The sequence below is a fragment of the Macaca mulatta genome, chromosome 1 (assembly GCF_049350105.2).
Source record: "Macaca mulatta isolate MMU2019108-1 chromosome 1, T2T-MMU8v2.0, whole genome shotgun sequence".
In the NCBI taxonomy this organism is placed as follows: domain Eukaryota; kingdom Metazoa; phylum Chordata; class Mammalia; order Primates; family Cercopithecidae; genus Macaca; species Macaca mulatta.
In genome coordinates, this window is record NC_133406.1 from 44105671 (window position 1) to 44129699 (window position 24029).

The following is a 24029-nucleotide window of genomic DNA, read 5'->3' on the forward strand; positions in this document are numbered from 1 at the left end:
TCTTACATCTTACATGCGTTGATTGATGTTTTGTGTCTCCCTAAAATGTGTAAAACCAAGTTGTAGTCTGACCACCTTGGCCACATATTCTCAGGATCGCTTGGGGCTGTATCACAGGCCATTGGTCACTCATATTTGGCTCAGAATAAGTCTCTTCAAATATTTTACAGAGTTTGACTCTTTTCATTGACACATATTTCAGGTTTGCTGCTTTTTTGGGGGAAGCTGGATAGTTTTTATTATTGGATTGGACATTTTAAATGAAAGTTTCATGCCTAGAGTTTAAAAAATATACAGCAGAGAAAATATATGAATTTTTAAAGACATTTTATGACTAAAGTTGTTGTCGTAAAGGATGTGTTTTAAGTAGTTTTATAATTTAAAAAAATCTTTATTTTTAGATGTAATACCTTATAATGCGAAAATTAAAAAAATTTAAGATGCTTACCAGACTGTCTAGAAAAGAAAACCCTCAAAAAACAATATCTGTTAAGCTTGTTCATTTTATTGGTGCATATTCTGTAAAAATAATCTTTATACCAGTCTATCATATTTGACTTGATTTAGGGCATTAGAATATCTTAATCTAGCCCTAACTACTCACACAAGAATACTTCTCTTCTGCTCTTCAACCTTTAGTTCACAAATACCAAGGAGTTACAGTGATTTATATTGTTATGTTTAGAACAATGTGTAATAGCAACATGTTGAAAGGCGTTTTAAATGATGAATCTTTCTCCCTTAAATTATTATCTTTAACTAATCTAGCACATACTATTTTCTCATTGGTAAGAGCACATTAAGAGATAGTAAAGTCTACCAAATACAGACAAACTAATGTGCAATACACCAAGGAATCATTTTACAAAAGATGCAAAGGATGCCTGTCTATAGTTGGTTTTTCTAATGCCTTGCCCCCAAATAGGATTAATTATAGATTCATGACATTATGTAAATAGAAATGGTAGTAGAACCATAGCGATTATTTAATCTAGCTACCAGCTTGGGCTGCCACAACAAAATAAAACATATTGGGTGGCTTAAACAACACAAACTTATTTCTTGCAGTCCTAGAGGCAGAGAAGTTCAAGATCAAGGTGCCAGCAAATTTAGTCTCTAGTGAAGACTTCTTTCCTAGCTTGTATAAGGCTGCCTTCTCACTGTGTGCTCACATGATCTCTTCTTTGTGTGTCTTAGTTTGTTTTCTGTTGTTATAACTGAATATCAGAGAGAGGATAATTTATAAAGAAAATAAGTTTATTTTTTACAGTTGTGGAGACTGGGAAGTCAAAGTCTACGTGCTACATATGGTGAGGGCCTTTTTGCTGGTAGGGGACTCTCTGCAGAGTTCTGAAGCAGTGCAGGGTATCACACAGGGAAAGTGCTCATGAGAGGCAGCCAAACTGGCCTTTAAAACAAACCCACTGTCACGATCACTAACCTACTCCCTTAATAATCCATTAAACCTTAATCCATGGATAGATTAATCCATTCATGAGGGCAAAGCCCTCATAACCCAATCACCTCCCAAAGATGATACCTCTCAACATTGCTGCATTGGGGATCAAGTTTCTAATACATGAATTTTGGGGAGATACATTCAAACCATAGCACATTCAGGGATAGAGAGAGAGGGAGGGGGGGAGAGAGCACATGTGAGAGAGAGCAAGCTCTTCAGTGTTTCTTCTTAAAGACCTAAACCTATTGAATCAGGGCCTGAAACTTATTACTTCATTTAAGCTTAATTATTTCCTTAGATGCTGCATATCTCAGTATAGGCATACTGGTGATTAGAGATTCACCATATGAATATTAGGAGGACACAAACATTCAGTCCATAGCACCAATATCATAACTTTATGAAGTAGAAATAGATCAGTCAGAATGACAGAAATTCAGGATTAAAAGAGACCTAACATCTCTTGGTTTTCCTAAAATCTTTTAAATAACTTGACAAAGAGAATTCATGGCAAAACTGGAACTCTTAGTTACTTGATTCAAAGCTAAAATCTCTTTCTATTACATTACTATCTTCTCTCCTTGTAGAGTTCACTTAAGTCTTTTCCAAGTTACTGGTTTCCTTTCATTGCAAGAGAATGCACAACCCTAGGTTCTTAAATTGGATCATGTTTAAGGGCTTAAAAGAGCTATTAGAAGTTTTGTGGTATTTTTGGTGTTCCTGTTGCTTGTTTTCTTCTTTAGGTTTATAGCTTTTATCAGATTCTTAAAGTAGTCTATGATAGCAAAAGGGTCCATCCACTAAGCAGTAACTTTCTGCATACTACCAGAGTGACAGCCTTTTCATTCACAACTCTCTTTTTATGCTAAATGTGGTTTATCCACTCAATCAAAAACCAATGAAGAGTATTCTGGATGTTTCTAGTACTGAGTTTCATGTTATTATTAGAAAAATGAATACCATGATTCAGCTATAAAGACTTAGTGAAAGGCTGAGCAAGGTGGCTTATGCCTGTAATCTCAGTGCCTTAGGAGGCCAAAGTGGGAGGATTCTTGGGACCAAGAGTTCATGACCAACCTAGGCAACATAGTGGGACCTTGTTTCTACCAAAAAAAAAAAAAAGAAAAAAGAAAAAGGAAAATTAGCTGGGTGCAGTGGTGCATGCCTGTTGTCCTTCCTAACTACACAGGAGACTGAGGCAGCAGGATTGCTTGAGCCCAAAAGTTTGCCACCAACCTGGGCAACATAGAGAGACCTCGTCTGTACTAAAAATAAAAATTAAAAAAAGATACTGGATGCGTTGGCTCACGCCTATAATCTCAGCAATTTGGGAGGCCGGGGTGGGCGGATCGCTTGAGCTCAGTAGTTCAAGACCAGCCTAGGCAACATGGCAGCACCCCATCTCTACAAAAAATACAAAAATTAGCTGGGTGTGGTGGCATCCACCTGTAGTTCCAGTTCCTTAGGAAGCTGAGGTGAAAGGACTAATTGAGCCCAGGGGTTTGAAACTGCGGCGAACCATGATCATACCAGCCGGTGTTGGTCTTGAAGCCTAGGTTGGTCTTGAACTCCTGGGCTCAAGCAATCCTCCTGCCTTGGTTTTTCTAGAGCACCAAGATTACAGGTGTGAGCCACCTTGCCCAGCCTAGGTGACGGAGTGAGACCTTGTCTCTAAAACAAACAAATGAACGAATGAACAAACAAAACAGTATATTCAAATTGAAGGTGGAGTTGAGGAACAATTGTGATTTTTAAATCTTATTTTTAAGGCTCAACTTTGCTGAAACTTAAGGAAAAAAAGCAGCTCAGAGTCTCTAAAGTTTGTAATATTAATTGGATAAAATATTATTATCGGGCTTCCAGTTTCTGGTTTCACATATGTGAAGCTTAGAAGTCATAACTTTACCTTCACAGTAAGTAAAAAGGTGAACTAGGGCAACAGGCGGAAAACATAGACATGGATTTTGTGTTGTAGTCTTAAGAAGAATTTCTTCTCCTTCAGGGAACTTTGATCTTTGTTCTTTTGTTTTTTTTAATTCAACGTTTATTTTAAGTTCTGGGGTACATGTGCAGGATGTGCAGGTTTGTTACATAGGTATATGTGTGCCAAGGTGCTTTGCTGTGCAATCAGCCCATCACCTAGATATTAAGCCAGTGTCCATTAACTATTCTTCCTGATTCTCTCCTTTCCCCGTCCCTCCCAACAGGTCCTCGTGTGTGTTGTTTCCCTCAATGTGTCCATGTGTTCTCATTATTCAGCTCCTACTTAGAAGTGAGAATATGCAGTGTTTGGTTGTGCAATGTGCAATGTGCAATTGTTTGGTTTTCTATTCCTGCGTTAGTTTGCTGAGGATAATGGCTTCCAACTTCATCCATGTACCTGCAAAAAACATGATCTTGTTCCTTTTTATGGCTACATATTCCATGGTGTATATGTACCATATTTTCTTTATCCAGTCTATCGTTGATGGACATTTGGGTTGATTCCATGTCATTGCTATTGTGAATAGTGCTGTAATGAACATAAGCATGGAAGTATCTTTATAATAGAATGATTTAAACTCCTTTGGGTATATACTCAGTATTGGGATTGCTAGGTCAGTGGTACTGCTGCTGCTACATCTCTGAGGAATTGCCACACTGTCTTCCACAGTGGTTGAACTAATTTACACTCTCAATAACAATGTAAAAGCGTTCCTTTTTCTCTGCAACATCACCAGCGTTTGTTGTTTCTTGAAGTTTTAGTAATAGCCATTCCGATTGGCATGAGATAGTATCTCACTGTGGTTTTGATTTGCATTTCTCTAATGATCAGTGATGATGAGCTTTTTTTCATATGTTTGTTGGTTGCAAGTATGTCTTCTTTTGAGAAGTGTCTGTTCATGTCCTTTCCCCACTTTTTAATGGGGTTGTTTGTTTTTCTCTTGTAAATTTGTTTAAGTTTCTTGTAGACTCTGGGTATTAGACCTTTGTCAGATGAATAGATTGCAAACATTTTCTCCCATTTTGTAGATTGTCGGTTCACTCTGATGATAGTTTCTTTTGCTGTGCAAAATCTCATTAGTTTAATTAGATCCCATTTGTCAATTTTTGCTTTTGCTGCCATTGCTTTTGGTGTTTTTGTCATGAAATCTTTGTCCATGCCTATGTCCTGAATGGTATTTCCTAGATTTTCTTTTAAGGTTTTCATAGTTTTGAGTTTTACATTTAAGTTTTTAATCTATCTTGAGTTAATTTTTGTATAAGGTGTAAGAAAGGGTCCAGTTTCAATTTTCTGCATATGGCTAAGCAGTTCTTCCAGCAGCATTTATTAAATAGGGAATCCTTTACCCATTGCTTGTTTTCGTCAGATTTGTCAAAGATCAGATGGTTGTAGGTGTGCAGTCCTATTTCTGAGTTCTCTATTCTGTTCCATTGGTCTGTGTGTCTGCTCTTGTACTAGTACAATGCTGTTTTGGTTACTATAGCCTGAACATGCTCTTACCATGTAGTTCAGCAATTGTATTCCTTGTGAAACCATTGCTATAAACTTTATAAAATTAATCAAGAAAGGGGAAGAAACAAAAATAAAACAAGTTTGCAGTACACTCAGCAGTAATCTTCAGATCAGCTTGCTCTCTGACCTGCTTCCTGATAGTTGTTTGTCTATTGCCCTTGAATCACATAAACCCTGTCACAAGAGTGCAGCTGTCTTAACTGCTCTTATAGATAGCAATTTAAACATTGTGAAACATTAAGTTTTCCATTTGAGATATTCTTTCAGGTCCTGCATGCTGGTGAAACTGCTGATATCAGCTGGTTTGAAGGGCCCCACTGGCATCAGCTGGTCTAAAGGACCCCATGAGAAGCATACTCACCAAAGAATGCACTTTCTATGTTCTGATTAATTTATCTCCCTTGCTGTGATCAAACAACATCCCTAATATTCCAACCTTTCGCTCTCCATGATCCCCTTAAAAATCTCAGCCCAGAACAGCTCAGGGAGACAGATTTGAGGGTTTCTTCCATTTCCTCACTCAGCTATCCTGTGATGAACTCTTTCTCCGCTGCAAACACTGCTGTCTCAGTGTATTGGTCTATTACTGCACAGCACCCATACACAACTGGTGGTCCTGTAACAGATGCTATTTTTCCAAAGGAGCTGAAAAGTTAGGTTCATACAAAAACCTGCACAGAGATGTTTCTAACACATTTATTAATAATTGCCAAAACTTGAAGGACAGACAATATGTCCTTCAGTAGATGAATGGATGATAAATTGTGGTATACCTAGGCAATGAAACACCATTCAGCACTAAAAGAAATGAGGTATCAATCCATGAAAAGACAAGGAGAAATCATAAATGCATATTACTAAGTGAAAGAAGTCATCTGAAAAGGCTACATACTGCAGAATTTTGACTATCTAATATACTGGAAAAGGCAAAATTGTAGATATAGTATTAATAAAAAGATCAGTGTTTGCCAGGAATTGGTGGGTGGCAGTAGGAGGGTTGGAGAGGTAGAGTAAAGAGAATTTTTAGGAAAGTGAAAACACTTTGTGCACTGTTATAATGATGCATACATGTCATTATACATTTGTCCAAACCTATAGAATGTACAACTCCAACGGTGAACTCTAATGTAAACTATGGCTTTTGGATAATTATGCTGTATCAGCATAGATTCATCAATTGTAACCAATGTACCACTCTGGGGCAGGATTTTGACAATGGGATGTGTGTGTGGGGGTGTGTGTGTGTATAGATGTGAGTTTGTGTGTGTGTGTGTGTGCTAAGAAAAAGAGAGATAAAAAGAGTGACTTTAAGGAATTGGCTTATGGCTTATGGCTTATGGACTGTCTGAAATCTGTAGGGCAGGCCAGCAGACTGACAATTCAAGTAGGAGTTAATATAGTTTTGAGTCAGAATTCTGTAGGGCAGCAGGTTGGAAACTCAGGCAGGGATTTTTTTTTTTTTCTTTTTTTTTTTTGACAGAGTCTTGCTCTGTCACCCAGGCTGGAATATAGTGATGTGATCTCAGTTCACTGATGAGATCACCTCTACCACCTGGGTTCAAACAATTCTCCTGCCTCAGCCTCCCAAGTAGCTGGGATTACAGGTACCTGCCACCACACCTGGCTAATTTTTATATTTTTAGTATAGATGGGGTTTCACCATATTGGCCAGGTTGGTCTCAAACTCCTGACCTCGTGATCCACCTGCCTTGGCCTCCCAAAGTGCTGGGATTATAAACATGAGGCACCGTGCCCGGCCCTCAGGTAGGGTTTTTATGTTCCAGTCAGTCTTAGTCCATATGAGCTGCTATAACAAAATACCACAGCCTGGGTAATTTATAAACATCAGATATTTATTTCTCACAATTCTAGAGGATCATATTCTAAAATCAAGTTGCTGGCAGATTACATGTCTTGTGAGAGTGTTCTTACTGCATGCTAAGATGGCAGAAGAGCAGAAGGGAACTCACTCCCACAGCCCTTTTATAAGAGTGCTAATCCTATTTGTGAGCATAGAGCCCTCATGACTTAATCACCTCCCAAAGAACACAGCTCTTAATACTATTTGTTGCATTGGGCAGTGAGTTTCAACATGAATTTTGGAGAGGGCACCATCATTTAAACCAGAGCACAATCGTAAGGAGAATTTCTTCTCCTTTGGGGAACCTTACTCTTTGCTTTTAAGGGCTTCAACTGATTGGTCAAGGCTCATCATATTATGTAAAGAAATAAGTTTTACTCAAAGTCTACAGATGTAAATGTTAATTATATATTAAAAAAATATCTTCACAGCAACATCTAGACTGGTGTTTTACCACACAAATAGATATCAAAGCCTAGTTAAATTTACACACAAAATTAACTATCACAGTAGGTCTTTTAAACTTTAATGACTCTAGTGGGTGTGTAGTAGTATCTTACTGTTGTTTTAATTTGCATTGTATTGGTGACTGATGGTGTTGAACATTTTAATTTACTTATTGAGCATTCTTATGTTTTCCTTTGTAAAGTTCCTTCTTAAGTCTTTTGTTTATTTTTATTATTTGTCTTTTTTGCTATTGAGTTGAAGAAGGTATTTATATGTTCTATATTCAAATCCTTTGTTCTATATGCATACTGCAATTATTTTCTATATGTCTGTGGTTTGTATATTTATTTTCCTGATATAGCCTTTCTTTTTTTTAAACAGGGTCTCACTCTGTTGCCCAGGCTGGAGTGCAGTGATAAATCTTGGCTCACTGCAGCCTCTACTTTCACTTCCCAGTTTCAAGCGATGCTCGTGTCTCAGCCTCCCAAGTAGCTGGGATTACAGGCACCTGCCATCATGCCAGGTTAATTTTTGTATTTTTAGTAAAGACAGGGTTTCACCACATTGGCCAGGCTGTTCTTGAACTCCTGACCTCAAGTGATCTGCCTGCCCTGGCCTCCCAAAGTACTGAGTTTACAGGTGTACGTCACTGTGTCCGGCCCCTAATATAGTCTTTCGATGAGCAATTTTATTAATTTTATGAAGTCCATTTTGTTAATTTTTTCTTTTATAATTAGTACCTTCTGGATCCTATCTAAAATTCTTTGCTTACCCCAGGCTTATAAAGATATACAATATTTTTTCCCAGGAGCTTTATAGGTCCAGCTTTTACATGTAGATATACGAACAATTTGAATTAACTCGTGAGTGTTGTGAGGTAGAATTAAGGTTCTTTCTATTGGTGTGAATGTTCAGTATTTCCTATACTATTTACTGAAAAGAGATTTTGTTTTACCAATCAGATTGCATAGTCATCATTGTCAACTGTAAAATTGTCAGTCTGAACTAGGTTCTTCATCCTAATTGCCAAACTCCTAAGAGAAGGAATTTTATTTTTCTAGCTTGGGTTCAGTGTTCATTCTGGCATAATTCGTTCTGGCAGAAGAACCTTGGATCTTTTCCTTTCTTGCACTCCAGCCTGGGCGACAGAGCGAGACTCTGTCTCAAAACAACAACAACAACAACAACAACAACAACAACAAAACTTTTTATTTTGAAATATCTATAAATTCATAGAAAGTTGCAAAGAAATGTATAAGGAGGAAAGATGCAAACTTCATAATACCTCCCCCCAATGTTGACATCTTGCATAATTATAGTACAATATCAGAACCAGGAGACTGACCTTGGTACAATCCACAGAACATATTCACGTTTCACAATTTATATATGCATTTACATTTTTTTGTGTGTGTATAGTTCTATGCCATTACCCCATATATATATATATAGATTTGTGTAACTACTACCTTAATCAAAGTAAAGAACTGTTCAATCAGCACACATTTCCCTTACACTACTCTTTTATAGCTTCTAATCCTCCCACCAATTGCTAATCTTGCAACCACTATATTTTCTTCATCCCTATAATTTTGTTATATCAAGAATGTTACATAAATGGAATTACACATGGAACTTTTTAACACTGGCTTTTTTTATTCAGCATAATTTACACATAATTCCCTTGAGTTCCATCCAAAGTGCTGTGTGTATCAGTAGGCTTTTTTTCCTTTTGCTGTATAGTATTTCATTGTATGGAGATACCACAGCTTGCTACGGTTAGTTTAATCATTCACCTATTGATGGACTTTGGGTTGTTTCCAGTTTTTGGTTATCATGAATAAATATGCTACAACTTTCATGTATAGGTTTTTGCATGAACATAGATTTTTATTTTGGGGGGGTAAATGCCAAGGAGTACAATTCTTGGATAATTGGCCAAGAGTGCAAATACAATTGGGTTGTGTGGTATGGTAAACAAAATAATGGCTCCCCCAAAATGTCCATGCCTTAATCCCAAGAACCTGTGAATGTTATCTTACATGACAGAAAGGACTTTGTTAATGTGAAGAAATTAAGGATCTTGAGCAGGAGAGAATTTCCTAGATTATCTGCATGGGCCCCAGGGTAATCAGAAGGGTCATTATGACAAGGGAAGGTAAAACAATCTGAGTTAGAAACTTTGGAAGATGCTACCCTGTTGGCTTTGATGATGGAGAAATAAATTATGAGCCAAGGCAGCCTTTAGAAGCTGGAAAAGACAAGGAATAGATTCCCCTAGAGCTTTCAGAAGAAACACAGCCCTGCTGACATCTTGATTTTAGTTTGTAAGACCTATTTCTAACTTCTAACCTCCAGAACTTTAGATAATAAATTTGTGCTGTTTTAGCTTATAATTTTGCAATATTTTGTTAATAACATAAGCAGAAAGTCATTACATGTAAGTAAGTGAATTTTTAGTTCAAGAAGAAATTACCAGACTTTTTCATTGTGGATGTCTCTGCTCTCTAAGATCTTACTATGTCTTTAAGAATCACCACATATTCTACTTCTTTCATGAAGCCTGTTATGATTTATTAATCATATATTTTTGAGTGTCTTTTTAATGTTGGGCACTGTTCTGGAACCTGTGAATAATACAGGTAGGATCCTTGCTTTCACAGACACAAAATTCCAGAAAGGGGACTCAGATAGTAAACACACAAACAAGATAATATCAGATAGAAATAAATGGTATAAAGAAAATGAAACAGCCTTAGTAGTTGCTTTAGTTTGGTGGTTGGAGAAGCCCTTTCTAAAGAGGGGAAATTTGAGCTGAGATCTGAATGTTGAGAAGGATGTGAAAATCCGCATATGAAATATTCAAAATAGGGACAACACCTGAGAATCACAGCTACTGAGGAAATCACAAGAAAGCCACTGTGTCTGGAGCATAATGAATAAGAGTGTGGAATTTTAATAGATTAGCTCAGATAGGCAGGGAATAGACCATTGAGATCCTCACAGGGTAGGACAAGCATTGTGTAGTAGGAAGCCACTGGAAGATTTTAAACATGGGAAAGGCATGATATGATTTATGTTAAAAAATAATTACTGCCTATATAAGGTGTAAGGAAGGGGTCCAGTTTCAGTTTTATACGTATGGTTAGCCAGTCTTTCCAACACCATTTATTAAATAGGGAATCCTTTCCCCATTGCTTGTTTTTGTCAGGACTGTCAAAGATCAGATGGTTGTAGACGTGTGGTGTTATTTCTGAGGCCTCTGTTCTGTTCCATTGGTCTATATCTCTGTTTTGGTACCAGTACCATGCTGTTTTGCTTACTGTAGGCTTGTAGTATAGCTTGAAGTCAGGTAGTGTGATTCCTTCAGCTTTGTTCTTTTTGCTTAGGATTGTCTTGGCTATATGGGCTCTTTTTTGGTTCCATATGAAATTTAAAGTAGTTTTTTTCTAATTCTCTGAAGAAAGTCAATGGTAGCTTAATGGAAAGTCAATGGATATCAGTGAATCTATAAATTACTTTGGGCAGTATGGCCATTTTCAAGATACTGATTCTTCTTGTCCATGAGCATGGAATGTTTTTCCATTTGTTTGTGTCTTTTCTTATTTCTTTGAGCAGTGGTTTGTAGTTCTCCTTGAGAGGTCCTTCACATCCCTTGTAAGTTGGATTCCTTGGTATTTTATTCTCTTTGTAGCAATTGTGAATGGGAGTTCACTCATGATTTGGCTCTCTGCCTATTATTGGTGTATAGGAATGATTGTGACTTTTGCACATTGATTTTGTATCCTGAGACTTTGTTGAAGTTGCTTATCAGCTTAAGGAGATTTTGGGCTCAAATGATGGGGTTTTCTAAATATACAATCATCATCTGCAAAGAGAGACAATTTGACTTCTTCTCTTCCTATGTGAATACGTTTTACTTCTTTCTCTTGCCTGATTGCCCTGGCCATAACTTCCAATACTATGTTGAATAGGAGTGGTGAGAGAGGGCATCCTTGTCATGTGTCAGTTTTCAAAGGGAACACTTCCACCTTTTGCCCATTCGGTATGATATTGGCTATGTGTTTGTCATAAATAACTCTTATTATTTTGAGATATGTTCCATCAATACCTAATTTATTGAGAGTTTTTAGCATGAAGGGGTGTTTATTGAAGGCCTTTTCTGCATTGAATAATTAAAGACTTAAATGTAAGACCAAAACCATAAAAATCATAGGAGAAAACCTAGGCAATACCATTCAGGACACAGACATTGGGCAAAGACTTCAAGACTAAAACACCAAAAGTAATGGCAACAAAAGGCAAAATTGACAAATGGGATCTAATTAAACTAAAGAGCTTCTGCACAGCAAAAGAAACTATCATCAGAGTGAAAAGGCAACCTACAGAATGGGAGAAAATTTTTTAAATCTATGCATCTGACAAAGGGCTAATATCTAAGAATCTACAAAGAACTTAAACACTTTTGCAAGAAACAAACAAACAACCCCATCAAAAAGTGGAAGAAGGATATGAACAGACACTTCTCAAAAGAAGATATTTATGTAGCCAACAAACATGAAAAAAAGCTCATCACTGGTCATTAGAGAAATGCAAATCAAAACCACAATGAGATACCATCTCATGCCAGTTAGAATGGCGATCATTAAAAAGTCAGAAAACAACTGATGCTGGAGAGGATGTGGAGAAATAGGAACGCTTTTACACTGTTGGGATTGTAAAGTAGTTCAATCATTGTGGAAAACAGTGTGGAGATTCCTCAAAGATCTTGAACCAGAGATACCATTTGACCCAGCAATCTCTTTACTGGGTATATTCCCAAATGATTATACATCGTTCTATTATAAAGACGCATGCACACATATGTTCATTGTGGCACTGTTCACAATAGCAAAGACTTGGAACCAACCCAAATGCCCATCAATGATAGACTGAATAAAGAAAATGTGGAACATATACACCATGGAATACTATGCAGCCATCAAAAAGGATGAATTCATGTACTTTGTAGGGACATGGTTGAAGCTGGAAACCATCATTCTCAGCAAACTAACACAGGAAAAGAAAACCAAACACCGAATGTTCTCACTCATAAGTAGGAGTTGAACAATGAGACCACACGGACACAGGGAGGGGGACATCATACACTGGGGTTTGTCAGAGGGTGGGGGACTAGGGAAGGGATAGCATTAGGAGAAATACCTAATGTAGATGACCAGTTGATGGGTGCAGCAAACCACCATGGCATATGTATACCTATGTAACAAACCTGCATGTTCTGCACATGTATCCCAGAACTTAAAGTATAATATATATATATATATATATATATATATATATATATATTTACTGCCACTACCATAAGGAGAATGGTTTGGGCTGAGGAAAGAATAGACAAGAGAACACCAATTAATAGACTATTACACTGCTAGGTTGGTAGTAGTGAAGTTGGAAAAAAGGTGACAGATTTAGGATTTATTTGTGGGTTGTAGTCAACAGGATTGCTGTTGGATTGGCTATGCAAGTGAAGGAAAGAGTATGGTGGTGTCTTTAACATTGGACAATTATTATTTGGGATATATGGTGCTGGGAGGGAATAATGTAAAAGAAGCAATTAAATTGATGACTTTGAGTGGAGACGTTGTCAATTGACAATTAGATGTTGGTCCTGGAGACATAAATTTGTGACTGCTTATTATTTCAAATAATGAGCTTGAATGTGATTAATCTGGAGGAATGCAGACAGAGAAGATATCAAGACACTTCAACTTATAGATACAGTAGAAGAGAAAGAGCTTAAAAAAAGAGAGAGAGAAGACTGAGTAGTAGTGCTCTGAGAAATGTAGAGAAAGACCAGGAGAGTATCAAACCATGAAGCCAAGGTGGGGGCAGGGATACGTTCAGTAAAGAGACTATAGCTATTTGTGTTGAATGCTACTGGGAAGCCAAATAAAAAACAGATTAGGGGCCGGGCGCGGTGGCTCAAGCCTGTAATCCCAGCACTTTGGGAGGCCGAGACGGGCGGATCACGAGGTCAGGAGATCGAGACCATCCTGGCTAACACGGTGAAACCCCGTCTCTACTAAAAAATACAAAAAACTAGCCGGGCGCGGTTGTGGGCGCCTGTAGTCCCAGCTACTCGGGAGGCTGAGGCAGGAGAATGGCGTAAACCTGGGAGGCGGAGCTTGCAGTGAGCCGAGATCGCGCCACTGCACTCCAGCCTGGGTGACAGAGCCAGACTCCGTCTCAAAAAAAAACAAACAAACAAAAAAAAAAAAACAGATTAGGAGAATGGCTGGATTTAATCAAGTTGTGCCAATTCAGCACAGTAGAGGGAGAGTATACAGAGTGGAAGGGAGTGATTAGAATGATGGACGATAAAATCTGAGCTAGATGCATATAGAAGTAAATGGAAAGATAAAAGAAGTGATAAATAGTGAAGTGATGAGGTTGGTAGATGAGTAGGTTCAATGAGACTGAGAGTTAGGTGTTAAGAGTGTAAGCACTAAAAGAGGTGAGCTGGAAGATGCTTGGAATCAAGATTTTGGAAGTGGTGCTGTAATTAATAATAATAATATCAAGATATATATGATTTGGGAAAATGTGGTGGAGGAAGGCATCCCTGGAAGGGAGAAGGCCAAAGAGGAGAGGCCAGGGAAGATGCTAAATATGTGGTCCATGTAGTTGTTGAAATTACCAAGATGTCAAGGATAGAGGTACAACAAAAGCCTATGAGCTTTTATATCAATGATTTGCCCAACTTTGTATAATTTACTCCTCTTTGAACTGCTTTATTTTGTGCCTCCTTCATAATATTTGTCTAGTTCTTTGTCTTATTGTGTATTTTTTTCTTCTTCTTCTAGACTAGGCAATGAAAATAAGCTTGTTTGCCGTCTTCTATAAGGATACACAAACTAGACATTTTCCAACACAATGTCGTAGTGAATAAGAGATTATGAGATTTAAATAGTGACTCTAGGAAGCCTCTATATAACTGAGGACAAAACCATTTCATGAAGGGCCAGCCCTAGTTTTGAATAGGTGGAGAACGCAAGATAATGGTTTAAGAATAATGCTTCAGAGAAATCATATGTCATATGACAAAGATATATAGAAACAATCAAAGTTTATTTTCAGAAAAGATCTGTCAATTTTTAAATAGTACAAAAATAAACAGACATTTGTTTCCAGACTTATCTTTTACATAAGTTAAATACACATTTGTCTGAGGCACTGAAACATTCACATACACAACCCAAATTCCCAGGTTTGGTCAGCAGATCAATATTAATAACAAATCAAGTTTAAAAAAAATCAGTGAACAGTGTTTTATACAAGCATATTGACTCTTTCTTTCTTAACCTTAAACCTTCTAAACATAAAATCGTAAAGAAGATTCTCCTGAGTTATTTATCTTTAATGATATTTATTTCATTTTCTCCCTCTTCCTAAAAGACAATTTTTTTCAATCATTTATGTAAATACTAATATTATCTGTAATCAGTGTTTGATTTAAAAATATTAAAACCCACAGTGCTTGACCCAGAATATTTTCTCAATAAACTGTGGCTGAACAAATTAATGAAGCATCCACAGATGCCTCAAAACATTTTAAAAGGTCAGTCTTATGGCACCTTCAGGCTAATGAGACAATATTCTTTGTGGGCTAGCACACAGGCCTATCCTAAGGACAAACATTCAACCTTAAATATCTCAATACACCAGTAAGATTTCTAAAAATTTATTCACAAATCTCAATACAATCATTTCTTTGGATTGTTTACATGATAATTCAGAGAGGTAACCCCAAAGAAAATATACTGATTGTGACATAACGAAAAAAAAATCAATGATTGTAGGCTTAAACACAGTTTATAACACTAGTGTCCTAATAAGACATAAATAATAATCTTCAATAAATTAAGTAATATACAGTACCATTAAATGTCAGTAACAATGAGATGTGGAAAAGAAGTATTATCATCATTACTATTATTGCTGAAAACTACTTAGATATTGTTTGGTTTTGTTTTTAAACAAGAAAGGGCATTAATTAGAATGGGAATGTAACATTTTTCCAGTCACGAACCCTGTACAGTTCTCTCTGAGGCACTAGCCTCTTTGCAGGCATCTTGATTACAGATAGCTAAAATTAGCTATAAATAAAATTCTCTGCTTTTCACTTAAAACAAGTGTTTACTACTTTTAAAAGGGTCCTTTTGTTTTTCTTTTAATCTTCTTAAGAGGAGCAAAATACAGTCCTGATCTGAGGTTTCCCTGAAAACTTGCAAAAGTTCAGGTAAGAAAATACAGGCAGAGTCCAAAGAAAGTGAACTCTGATCTTAAAACCAGTGAAGCAAAATAGGAGAAATAAAGTGATGAGAAGACAGTGTCTCTTAGCAAAATGGCTAAAAGAAGAAAAGAAAAGGAACAGCATGCAGGTAGCCAGGCTTGATTCCAATGCACCTACTGAACTGGCTTCAAGACTGAGAAAAAATTAATGTGTGAAATGAATTGAAGCATTTTGAAGAGGTATTTTATGAGGTCATTGCTACCTTTTGCAATTGATATGGACTGCTAAATGAAACTGTGCAACAGAAAATCTGAGAAACATATCATTATCCAAGCACAACTTGGTACTTTATTAACCTCACAGCAAAATCTGAGTACCAGGCCTGCAGTACACAAGGATAAGAAAAAGTTTCCTTCAAAAGTTTAAACCTAAAGTTGAACTATAATTTGTTTTTCTTCTTTGTTATTGCTTATTTTAAAGGTAGACTCTTTGGCTGCTATAGATTTTACATGTAACCAGCCATATAAACAAATTCTGGAATATCTCAACAAATATTCTTATTGTAAGATAACACTGCGTGGCTCCACCACCTTAACACATTTGGCATTTTGATTTAAAAGGAAGTTGTAACAGTCACATTAAAAAGATTTACACTCTTGGTGAAAAAGGAATATCACTTATACAATATTTTAACAAGCGATTCTAGTATAATTTCTACTGATTTTACAGATTTAAATCCAAGACAGCTTCTTTTTGGTATATGTACAAATTTAATAACGTTAAGAAATAAAACAAGCCTTTATAAGTGATTCTACCTTGTGAATTTAGAAATTTCAAATTATTGTTTCATTACTGATTTAAAAAAGGAGACATGAAATTACTAGTAATGTCTAATTTAAATATTCATTTAGCAATGCACTGGTACCTGTTTTTGTTAGTTTGATGACAGAAAAATGTCGAAAAGTACTTTAAAATTTCAGACATTAGTTTCTTCTAATGCATCATGGAAGATGCATTGGAAACATCGACAGTGTAAAAAGTTTCAGCATTTTGCCATCTTGTGACAGCGTTTAAGTATTCAAACATCTTTACTTTTGTTCTTATAATATAAGTTGAAATTCAAGTAAAAAGGCATCAAAACTCATTTCTCTCTGGTTTATAAAAGAGAATGAAAACTGTTTTCCAAACTTAACAACAACAGCAAAATCTTTAGAGTAGTGACATAAAAGTCTTCACAAGTATGACTCCTTTCTCCGCAACAGGAGTACTGACTTCTGTTACAGAAGATGTTAAGTAACATAAGGAGTTTAATATAAATATTATTAAATAATTAAATTAATAGACATGGTTCATATAAATAAATAAATATGATCATTAGACTTCTACAGTTCAGTTGAACGTTCTTTTAGTAGTACTGTGGGATTGATATCATCTAGTCTGGAGCGAGAAGAACTTGCATTGATGGTAACTGTTTTGATGAGCTCTGGATCTGGAACACTGAATGAAGTAAAGGGACAGCCCTTCACGTTATTGCAGATGAGAGACTGAATTGAGGCAGTGTTGATGATTTGAAAACCCACTTCTCCACCAAAAGTGCTTGGCTTCCAGTAGGCAGGAGAACATATAACATTACCCATAAGTCCTTTCAAGGAGAACGGTGCTCCAACTTCTACCATGGTCTCACCAAAGATGGCATCTGGACGAGGCTTTTCTACCAGAAGGGCAGGATACAGCTCCACAGCATCGATGTCACCATAGAGTGCTTCCAACTCTGCAGACATTTCCTTTTCTCCTGTGAAGGCAATGAAGACAGAGATACAACCAATGTCAAACTTCACAAAATAAAACACAATTTGATTCTTTTGCTCAATTTGCTGCCAACTTCTCTGTTTCCATTTGACCCCTGATTCTTTTAAGAAGCTTAGGGGCCAGGCACGGTGGCTCACACCTATAATCCCAGCACTTTGGGAGGCCGAGGCAGGCGGATCACTAGGTCAGGAGTTTGAGACCAGCCTAACACAGTGAAACCCGGTCTATAATAAAAATACAAAAAAATCATTCAGGCATGCAGCGTGTGCCTATAGTCCCAGCTACTTGGGAGGCTGAGGCAAGAAAATTGCTTGAACCCAGGAGGCGGAGGTTACAGTGAGCCGAGATGGCGCCACTGCACTATAGCCTGGGTGACAGAGCACGGCTCCATCTCAAAAAAAAAAAAAAAAAAAAAAAAAAAGGAAAACAAAAAACAAACAAAGAAACAAACAAAAACAAAGAAGGTTAGAAACTGTTTCTTACCTGTAAGTTCTTCAAATGATTCATAGGGCTTCAGCATAAAGCGTTTGCGGTACTCATTAAAAGACTGGTATTTCATCTGCCTGCTCTGGTCAATGGAAGCCTGTGATACTTTTTGTACTGCGGGTGGAACATTCCTACCACCAGCAACCTGTGGAAAGTAAAATTAGTTGTAAAACAAGAATTTTAGGCATATTTGCTGTTTGTATTCAGCTTGCCTTAGGTATAAACCAGGTAAGACTGAAACTCCCAGCTGAGACAATTTTTATTTGCTGGAAAGATGCTTACATACATTTCAACAGGAGCTCTGCTTAAAATTCAATGGGACACCAGTCTAGAACTAATTGGCCTTTTTAAATTTCAAAAATGAAACTAGTATTCAAGCCTAAAATATTTATTCCTGTAAGATTATAGATACTTTTTGAAAATATCTATTTTTAAGGTAGGGGTACAATTTGCTATTTGTTTGACAACTGTAGACTAAAAGTTTAGACTTTTCAAACAAAGTTAGGCTTCTTATATCAATAAAATAATTTTACTAGCAATATAACTAACTACTCTTTTAGTAAGTTTAAGAAAAATAATTTCTGTGGCAGAAATTCTAAAGTTACTGACTAGTCCTTTGTTTTGGTTTTCAATAATAATGCTTACCCTGCCAGCAATTTGCCTGGTGAATGATTCAACAAACTGGGTAATTCCATGTTCCAGTAATATAGAGTTGTTGTAGATAAACTGTTGATAGTTGTATTTCTGGTCATGAATTTGAAAGTTGTCAGGCAGAAGGGGATGCCAGTGATAGAGGGTGTTAAACTCAGCAGCAATACGATTTTGGTACTGGAATTGTTTGTTGAAAAGTAGTTCTGGGTCAAATTTCAGTTTGAAGTGATAGCCACTCAAGTGTTGTACATAATCTTCAATCACAATCTTAATAGTCTCTCCTATTTGCATAAAATAAAGAATAAAAACATTTATTTTTCTGATCACAAGCTTTCAAGCAATTGGAATGCAATTTTTAAAATTTGCTACTCCTTCATTTCTGTTTTCTTCCTTGTCAATATCAAAAGATAGCTATATGATCAGTCATGCTTACATATTTAATGAATATAGAGTGTGTGAGTTTTCTTTTACCACATCTTGTCAGTTACTCAAAACATAACAAAAGTAACACATTAGTTTTCCCCGGGGAAGAGGGTTTTATATAAATCATTTTCTTGTTTACCTATCAGTATTAGCCTGCTTGTCTGGAACAACTGCTCATCACCCCATTCCGGATGCTCCTGTTTAAGCACATCGCACACTCTGTTGTGTTCTCGCAGCCAGATTGTGGCATACATCATCAGACCAGGCACCAGACCAAAGACCTCCTGCCCCACAGCAAACCGCAGATGCTCAGGGACTTGAGGAGGGTAGATCATCTCTGCCTGAGTATCTTTGACTGTGGGAGGATACATCTCTCCATCAATTATCTAAAAAATAACAGTAGTAAATAAACATTAGTTAAAAAGTTAAGGAACACATTTTTAGGGATTTTAAAATATGGGTGTAAGTGGTAAGTAATAACGAAGTCTTAATAGTCAAAGGAAGCATACCTGATATTTCATTTTTCCATCCTTGAAAAGGCGCAGTTTATGCTGTCTATCCAGAGTTTCACCATAAATATGATTTAAGTCCACCTATAAAATGATGAAAAAATTTAATTTGTTGCTGTTGAAGTTTTTCTTAAAGTGTCTATCATATAATTCATCATTAAATAATTTGATGATTTAGCTTTCTTTAACATTTTTAAATAAAATAGACATTTTTTTCATAGCCACAAATTGCTACATTAATTTGTTTATCCACCAAAGCTACAAATTGATATGTCTTTGTGTTTAATGGACTTAACATACTATAAGGAGCTTATATCATATATATTACATACTTCACTATGATATGGTAATTCTAAAAAAGTATAAAAATGTGTTATTTATAAAAAATTCTTATGAATAACTTGAAGCTATGCTATTGAAATCCAAAAGAGAATAATGAGGCAGAAACCTCACCTTACAATATTGAAAGCAGCATAATCAGGGTACAATGTGTTTTTGAGGACACAACATTTTGCAGTACTAACATTTTAAACTTAAAAAATACAAGGGTCAAATTACAAATAATAATACCTGTACATATGTATGTGTGTGAATGTTTCTATATGTGTGTGCATGTCTGTGTGCGTATAATTTTACTAGACCAGAGAAGTAAATGGAAAATTCTCTTAAGAATTTTATAGATTGGCTGGGCGCGGTGGCTCAAGCCTGTAATCCCAGCACTTTGGGAGGCCGAGACGGGTGGATCACGAGGTCAGGAGATCGAGACCATCCTGGCTAACACAGTGAAACCCCGTTTCTACTAAAAAATACAAAAAAACTAGCCAGGCAAGGTGGCGGGCGCCTGTAGTCCCAGCTACTCGGGAGGCTGAGGCAGGAGAATGGCCTGAACCCGGGAGGCGGAGCTTGCAGTGAGCTGAGATCCGGCCACTGCACTCCAGCAAGGGGGACAGAGTGAGACTCCATCTCAAAAAAAAAAAAAAAAAAAAAGAATTTTATAGATAAGACTTTTTTAAAAAAAAAGTGGGTAAGTTATTTGGATCTATCTATCTGTTTATCTCCTTTAATGTTAACCCTTGACTATGATTTGGTATAATTTTACTAACTCTAGGATATTAACTCTATCTTACCCCATGGCCCAGCCCTTTGGTGAAAGCTGGCCCTCGCTTATGATCTGTCTTGAAAAACTGATGCGTGAAGTGCTGGGCAAAGAATGCAAACATCATGTTTGTGCCCTGGGGATCAGGGATGAACTTTCTTCTTAGAAGAAATTTTTCCACAATCTCATTTGAATCAGGAAGCTGCTTCTTACCTGAAAAATGAGAAAGCTAAGATAAGAATCCATCTATGTATTCAAGAAAGCAGATAGTGACTGTCAATCTACCAGGAATTCTTCATTTATAAGAGAATTACAATTGTGAATAGGATCGTAATATAAACAATAGTTCTAAGATATGGGGGAACAACTTCTTACTGAACGATTTTATCTATTTTAATTAGAATTATTTAATTTCTAATGAAATAATTTGAAATTATTAAGACATTATACCAAGATGCTCATTTGCTTTTACAGAAGAGTTTACATAGACTCATACTTTAAAAAATACCCATAGATATCCATGATAAAAGTAAAAACTGCTTTTGTTAATAAATAAATGGTAGTCTAAGGTCAAAATTTTTTGGCAGCAATGCAGCCCGTCTTATAGTTAATACATCTCTAAGGATTCTTACTAGTCACCTTTCACACCCAAGGGAGTTGGGCAGTCATCAGGCACAGGAGGAAGGGCTCTGGTATAATAGGAGAGGTTAGAGAAGGCTTCCCAGCTTTTGTAGCCATAGTCAGCATTGTAAGTTGGTGGACTGTCAATCAAATGTGATCTGGCTGAAATTTTCAAAGAAAAAAAGTTGTATTTATTCTCATTTGCTAAGTAAATCAATCATTATTTTTATTGTAAAATGTGGAAAGTGGCACTAGATGTTGAATTTAACTCCAAAAATCAAAAATAATCTAGTTTAAAACAACTACACTTTAAAATCTAATGGCCATTTGAAATGCATCTTTAATAAAATACATATACTCTGCACATTATAATCTGACAATATTGATTTTTCAGGTAGCCATCTGCTCCCTGTCCAAGAGGCCTATGAAGGGAATGGCTGAGCATGGAACCTACTTTAGAATCATGGAAAGTTATTTTCTTGCTGATCCAAATATAAATTTATTTTAATGGGTGCTACATGTTCAGAACAATTCTGTGACCCATGGGCATTTAATAAACAGCTGGACCGTGCTACCTCCACAAACTGACCAAATAGTAAAAGTTGGAAGACGTATACAGAGTTGTGAGTAGACTGTATAAACTGGATGGGACTAAATGTCAATAGTTTTGGCCGTTAAGATGGAAGGCAATCTTAAAAGGTATCTTAAAATTCATTTTGATAAACTAGGAAATATGTTTTTAGATTAGGCTTACAGTATTATAAAGCATATTTTTCTTTGAGAAAACTAAAACCTTAGAAAGACACTTGTACTTACACGTCAACACATAACTCATAATTGCATTTCGAAGGAAGGGAATGTTATTCACAACGTTCCAAAATCCCTTGAAGTGGGTAAGTATGTAGTGCACTGTGTTTGGAGTGGGTTTCAGAAGTAATTTTATTCTTGTCAGAAATTCCGCTTTAAGAAGAGGAAGAAAGGGAGGGAGAAATTAATGGGACTCATTATAAGACACAAATCTCTACAATTATAACTGTATCCAGTCCCACTCCTAATGAGGCAACCAAAGGACAAACTTACGTGTTGAGCAGTTTTCACCATAGAATCCTGTCCGGGTACAATCGCACTTATATTGGTCAAATCCCACACTCATACATACACCTCGGTTTTGACATGGGTAGGAACAGCAAGGATTTGCTACAATTAAAGAACAGCAAATAAATAATTCTCTAGTGTCTTAATCTTAATTTAAACATTTAATTGTTTTACTATGAATCAACTTTACAATAATAAATTCAAGAAATATATAGGTAGCCATGAAAATATAATTTTTTAACCTGACTTAGAATGGATAAAACGTAGAAATACCAATTTTCTATTCTAAATAAGGATAAAAGCATATTCAACTTAGTACATCATGTTACTAAGCTTTTGTTAGTTAACTCTTTAGATGTGAAAATTAGCATTTTTAAGAAGTTCAAGTAAGTAGCACTTTGCTTTCCAAATTAAAATGGATCTAGTACACTAATCAACATTTAGAGAAAAATTCAAAGTAAAACAGCTTACTTACTTTTGCTTATCCTAAAACATAATCCGGGCTTTCCTGGGGGCAGGAAAGAACTGACTAGAGTATTTAAAACAACTTCTTCCACTCAATAAAAAGAGGTTCCAAATAAAAACAATTCACATATATTGATCAGATCCTATCTTACAATGACAACCTGCAAATTAGCATCATCTATCCCTATTTAGCAGGTGAGAGTGTCTCAGATCGGTTAAGTAACTGGCTCATAATGATCAGGGCTTGTGGGAAAGCTGGAATATCCACCGAGTTCTTTCGGACTCTAGCGGTCCAAGTTCTTTCCCAAGTCACGTAGCTTCTCTATTCGGAGAGAAGTTAGAGTACTGGGATAGACCCAGGAGGTCAGAGCGGAAACTCTGCCCGGGTGCGTGGAACCGGAGTCCCCGGTGCGCGGCGCCAGGTACTCACCTGCGTGGCCGAGTGCCAGGACTGCGCACAGCAGCAGGGCGCGGGCGAGCATCGCGGCGGTGGGCAGGGCGCGGCGCGGGCGTAGGCTTTGCTGTCTGAGCGCGTCTGGCTGTGGAGCTGAAGGAGGCGCTGCTGAGGAGTTCCTGGGCGTGCTCGTGACGCTCACTGCAAGTCGTTTGACAACTGGTCGCCAACAGAGAGAACCTTCCTTTATATAAGCCTGAAAACCAAGCCCATGTGACGAAATGACTATTTCTTTCCGCCTTTTCGTACCCCCCACAAAATTTTCCCTCCTCTCCCCTTAAAAAAATTGCGTAAGCCCGGGTGGGGGCAGGGTTTTTTACCCACGCAAATGAGAAAATCGGAAACCCAGGAAGCTGCCCCAATTTGGGAGCAGAGAGGGTAGTCCCCATCTCCTCTCTGATCCCTCCCTCTCCTCCCCGAGTTCCACCGCCCCAGGCGCACAGGTTTCCGCCAGATGTCTTTTCTTCCTCCCAGTCTTTGCCCGAGCGCTTCTGAGAGCCAGTCCTGGACTGATCGCCTTGGATGGGATACCGGGGGAGGGCAGAAGGACACTTGGCTTCCTCTTCAGGAATCCGAGCGGCCCTGAGGTCCGGGGGCGCAGGGAATCCCCTCGCCCGCTGCCGCCGCCGTGTCTGGTCTGTACGTCTTTAGGGGGTCGAGGAAGTCACGTCGGGAGAGACTGGAGCGAATAAGGTTAAGAGAGGCTGACATGTTTTACGTTTTAGTGGCGACGCTTAATAGGCTGTATATCTGCTGTATATGCAGCACATACATACATAGCTTTTTAAAAAACTCTTATTTTGTGGAATGAAATAGCTACCCTCAGTGTACATAGCTGTAATTTATCTTTGTAGCTAAGTTGCT

General features: G+C 37.2%; 1 protein-coding gene and 1 long non-coding RNA gene across 2 annotated transcripts in view; one reads left to right on the plus strand and one right to left on the minus strand.

Moving 5' to 3' along the window:
* Positions 1-22373, plus strand: part of LOC144340797 (uncharacterized) — a 129375-nt gene extending 107002 nt beyond the window's left edge. The window contains exon 4 of the long non-coding RNA XR_013417145.1: positions 21546-22373. This is a non-coding gene — a long non-coding RNA (uncharacterized LOC144340797). The remainder of the gene's footprint in view (positions 1-21545) is intronic.
* Positions 14373-23795, minus strand: PTGS2 (prostaglandin-endoperoxide synthase 2). Its single transcript, XM_001107538.5, has 11 exons — positions 23607-23795; positions 23142-23361; positions 22232-22348; positions 21968-22111; positions 21170-21313; positions 20562-20743; positions 19435-19518; positions 19065-19311; positions 18497-18783; positions 17849-17996; positions 14373-17348 (listed from the first exon to the last, which is right to left on the minus strand). Exons 2-11 carry the CDS (start codon positions 23191-23193, stop codon positions 16939-16941), a joined length of 1815 nt encoding a protein of 604 aa, XP_001107538.4. The 5' UTR covers positions 23194-23361; positions 23607-23795; the 3' UTR covers positions 14373-16938.
* Between the last annotated feature and the right edge of the window lie 234 nt (positions 23796-24029).

Excerpts from the sequence above, each read along its gene's own strand:
- PTGS2 (XM_001107538.5), bottom strand. The coding sequence starts at position 23,193 with ATGCTCGCCCGCGCCCTGCTGCTGTGCGCAGTCCTGGCACTCGGCCAC. Across the intron at positions 22,112-22,231 it reads TGGTGAAAACTGCTCAACAC|CGGAATTTCTGACAAGAATA; the intron begins GTAAGTTTGTCC and ends CTCTTCTTAAAG. Across the intron at positions 17,349-17,848 it reads ATCATTTGAAGAACTTACAG|GAGAAAAGGAAATGTCTGCA; the intron begins GTAAGAAACAGT and ends TTGCCTTCACAG.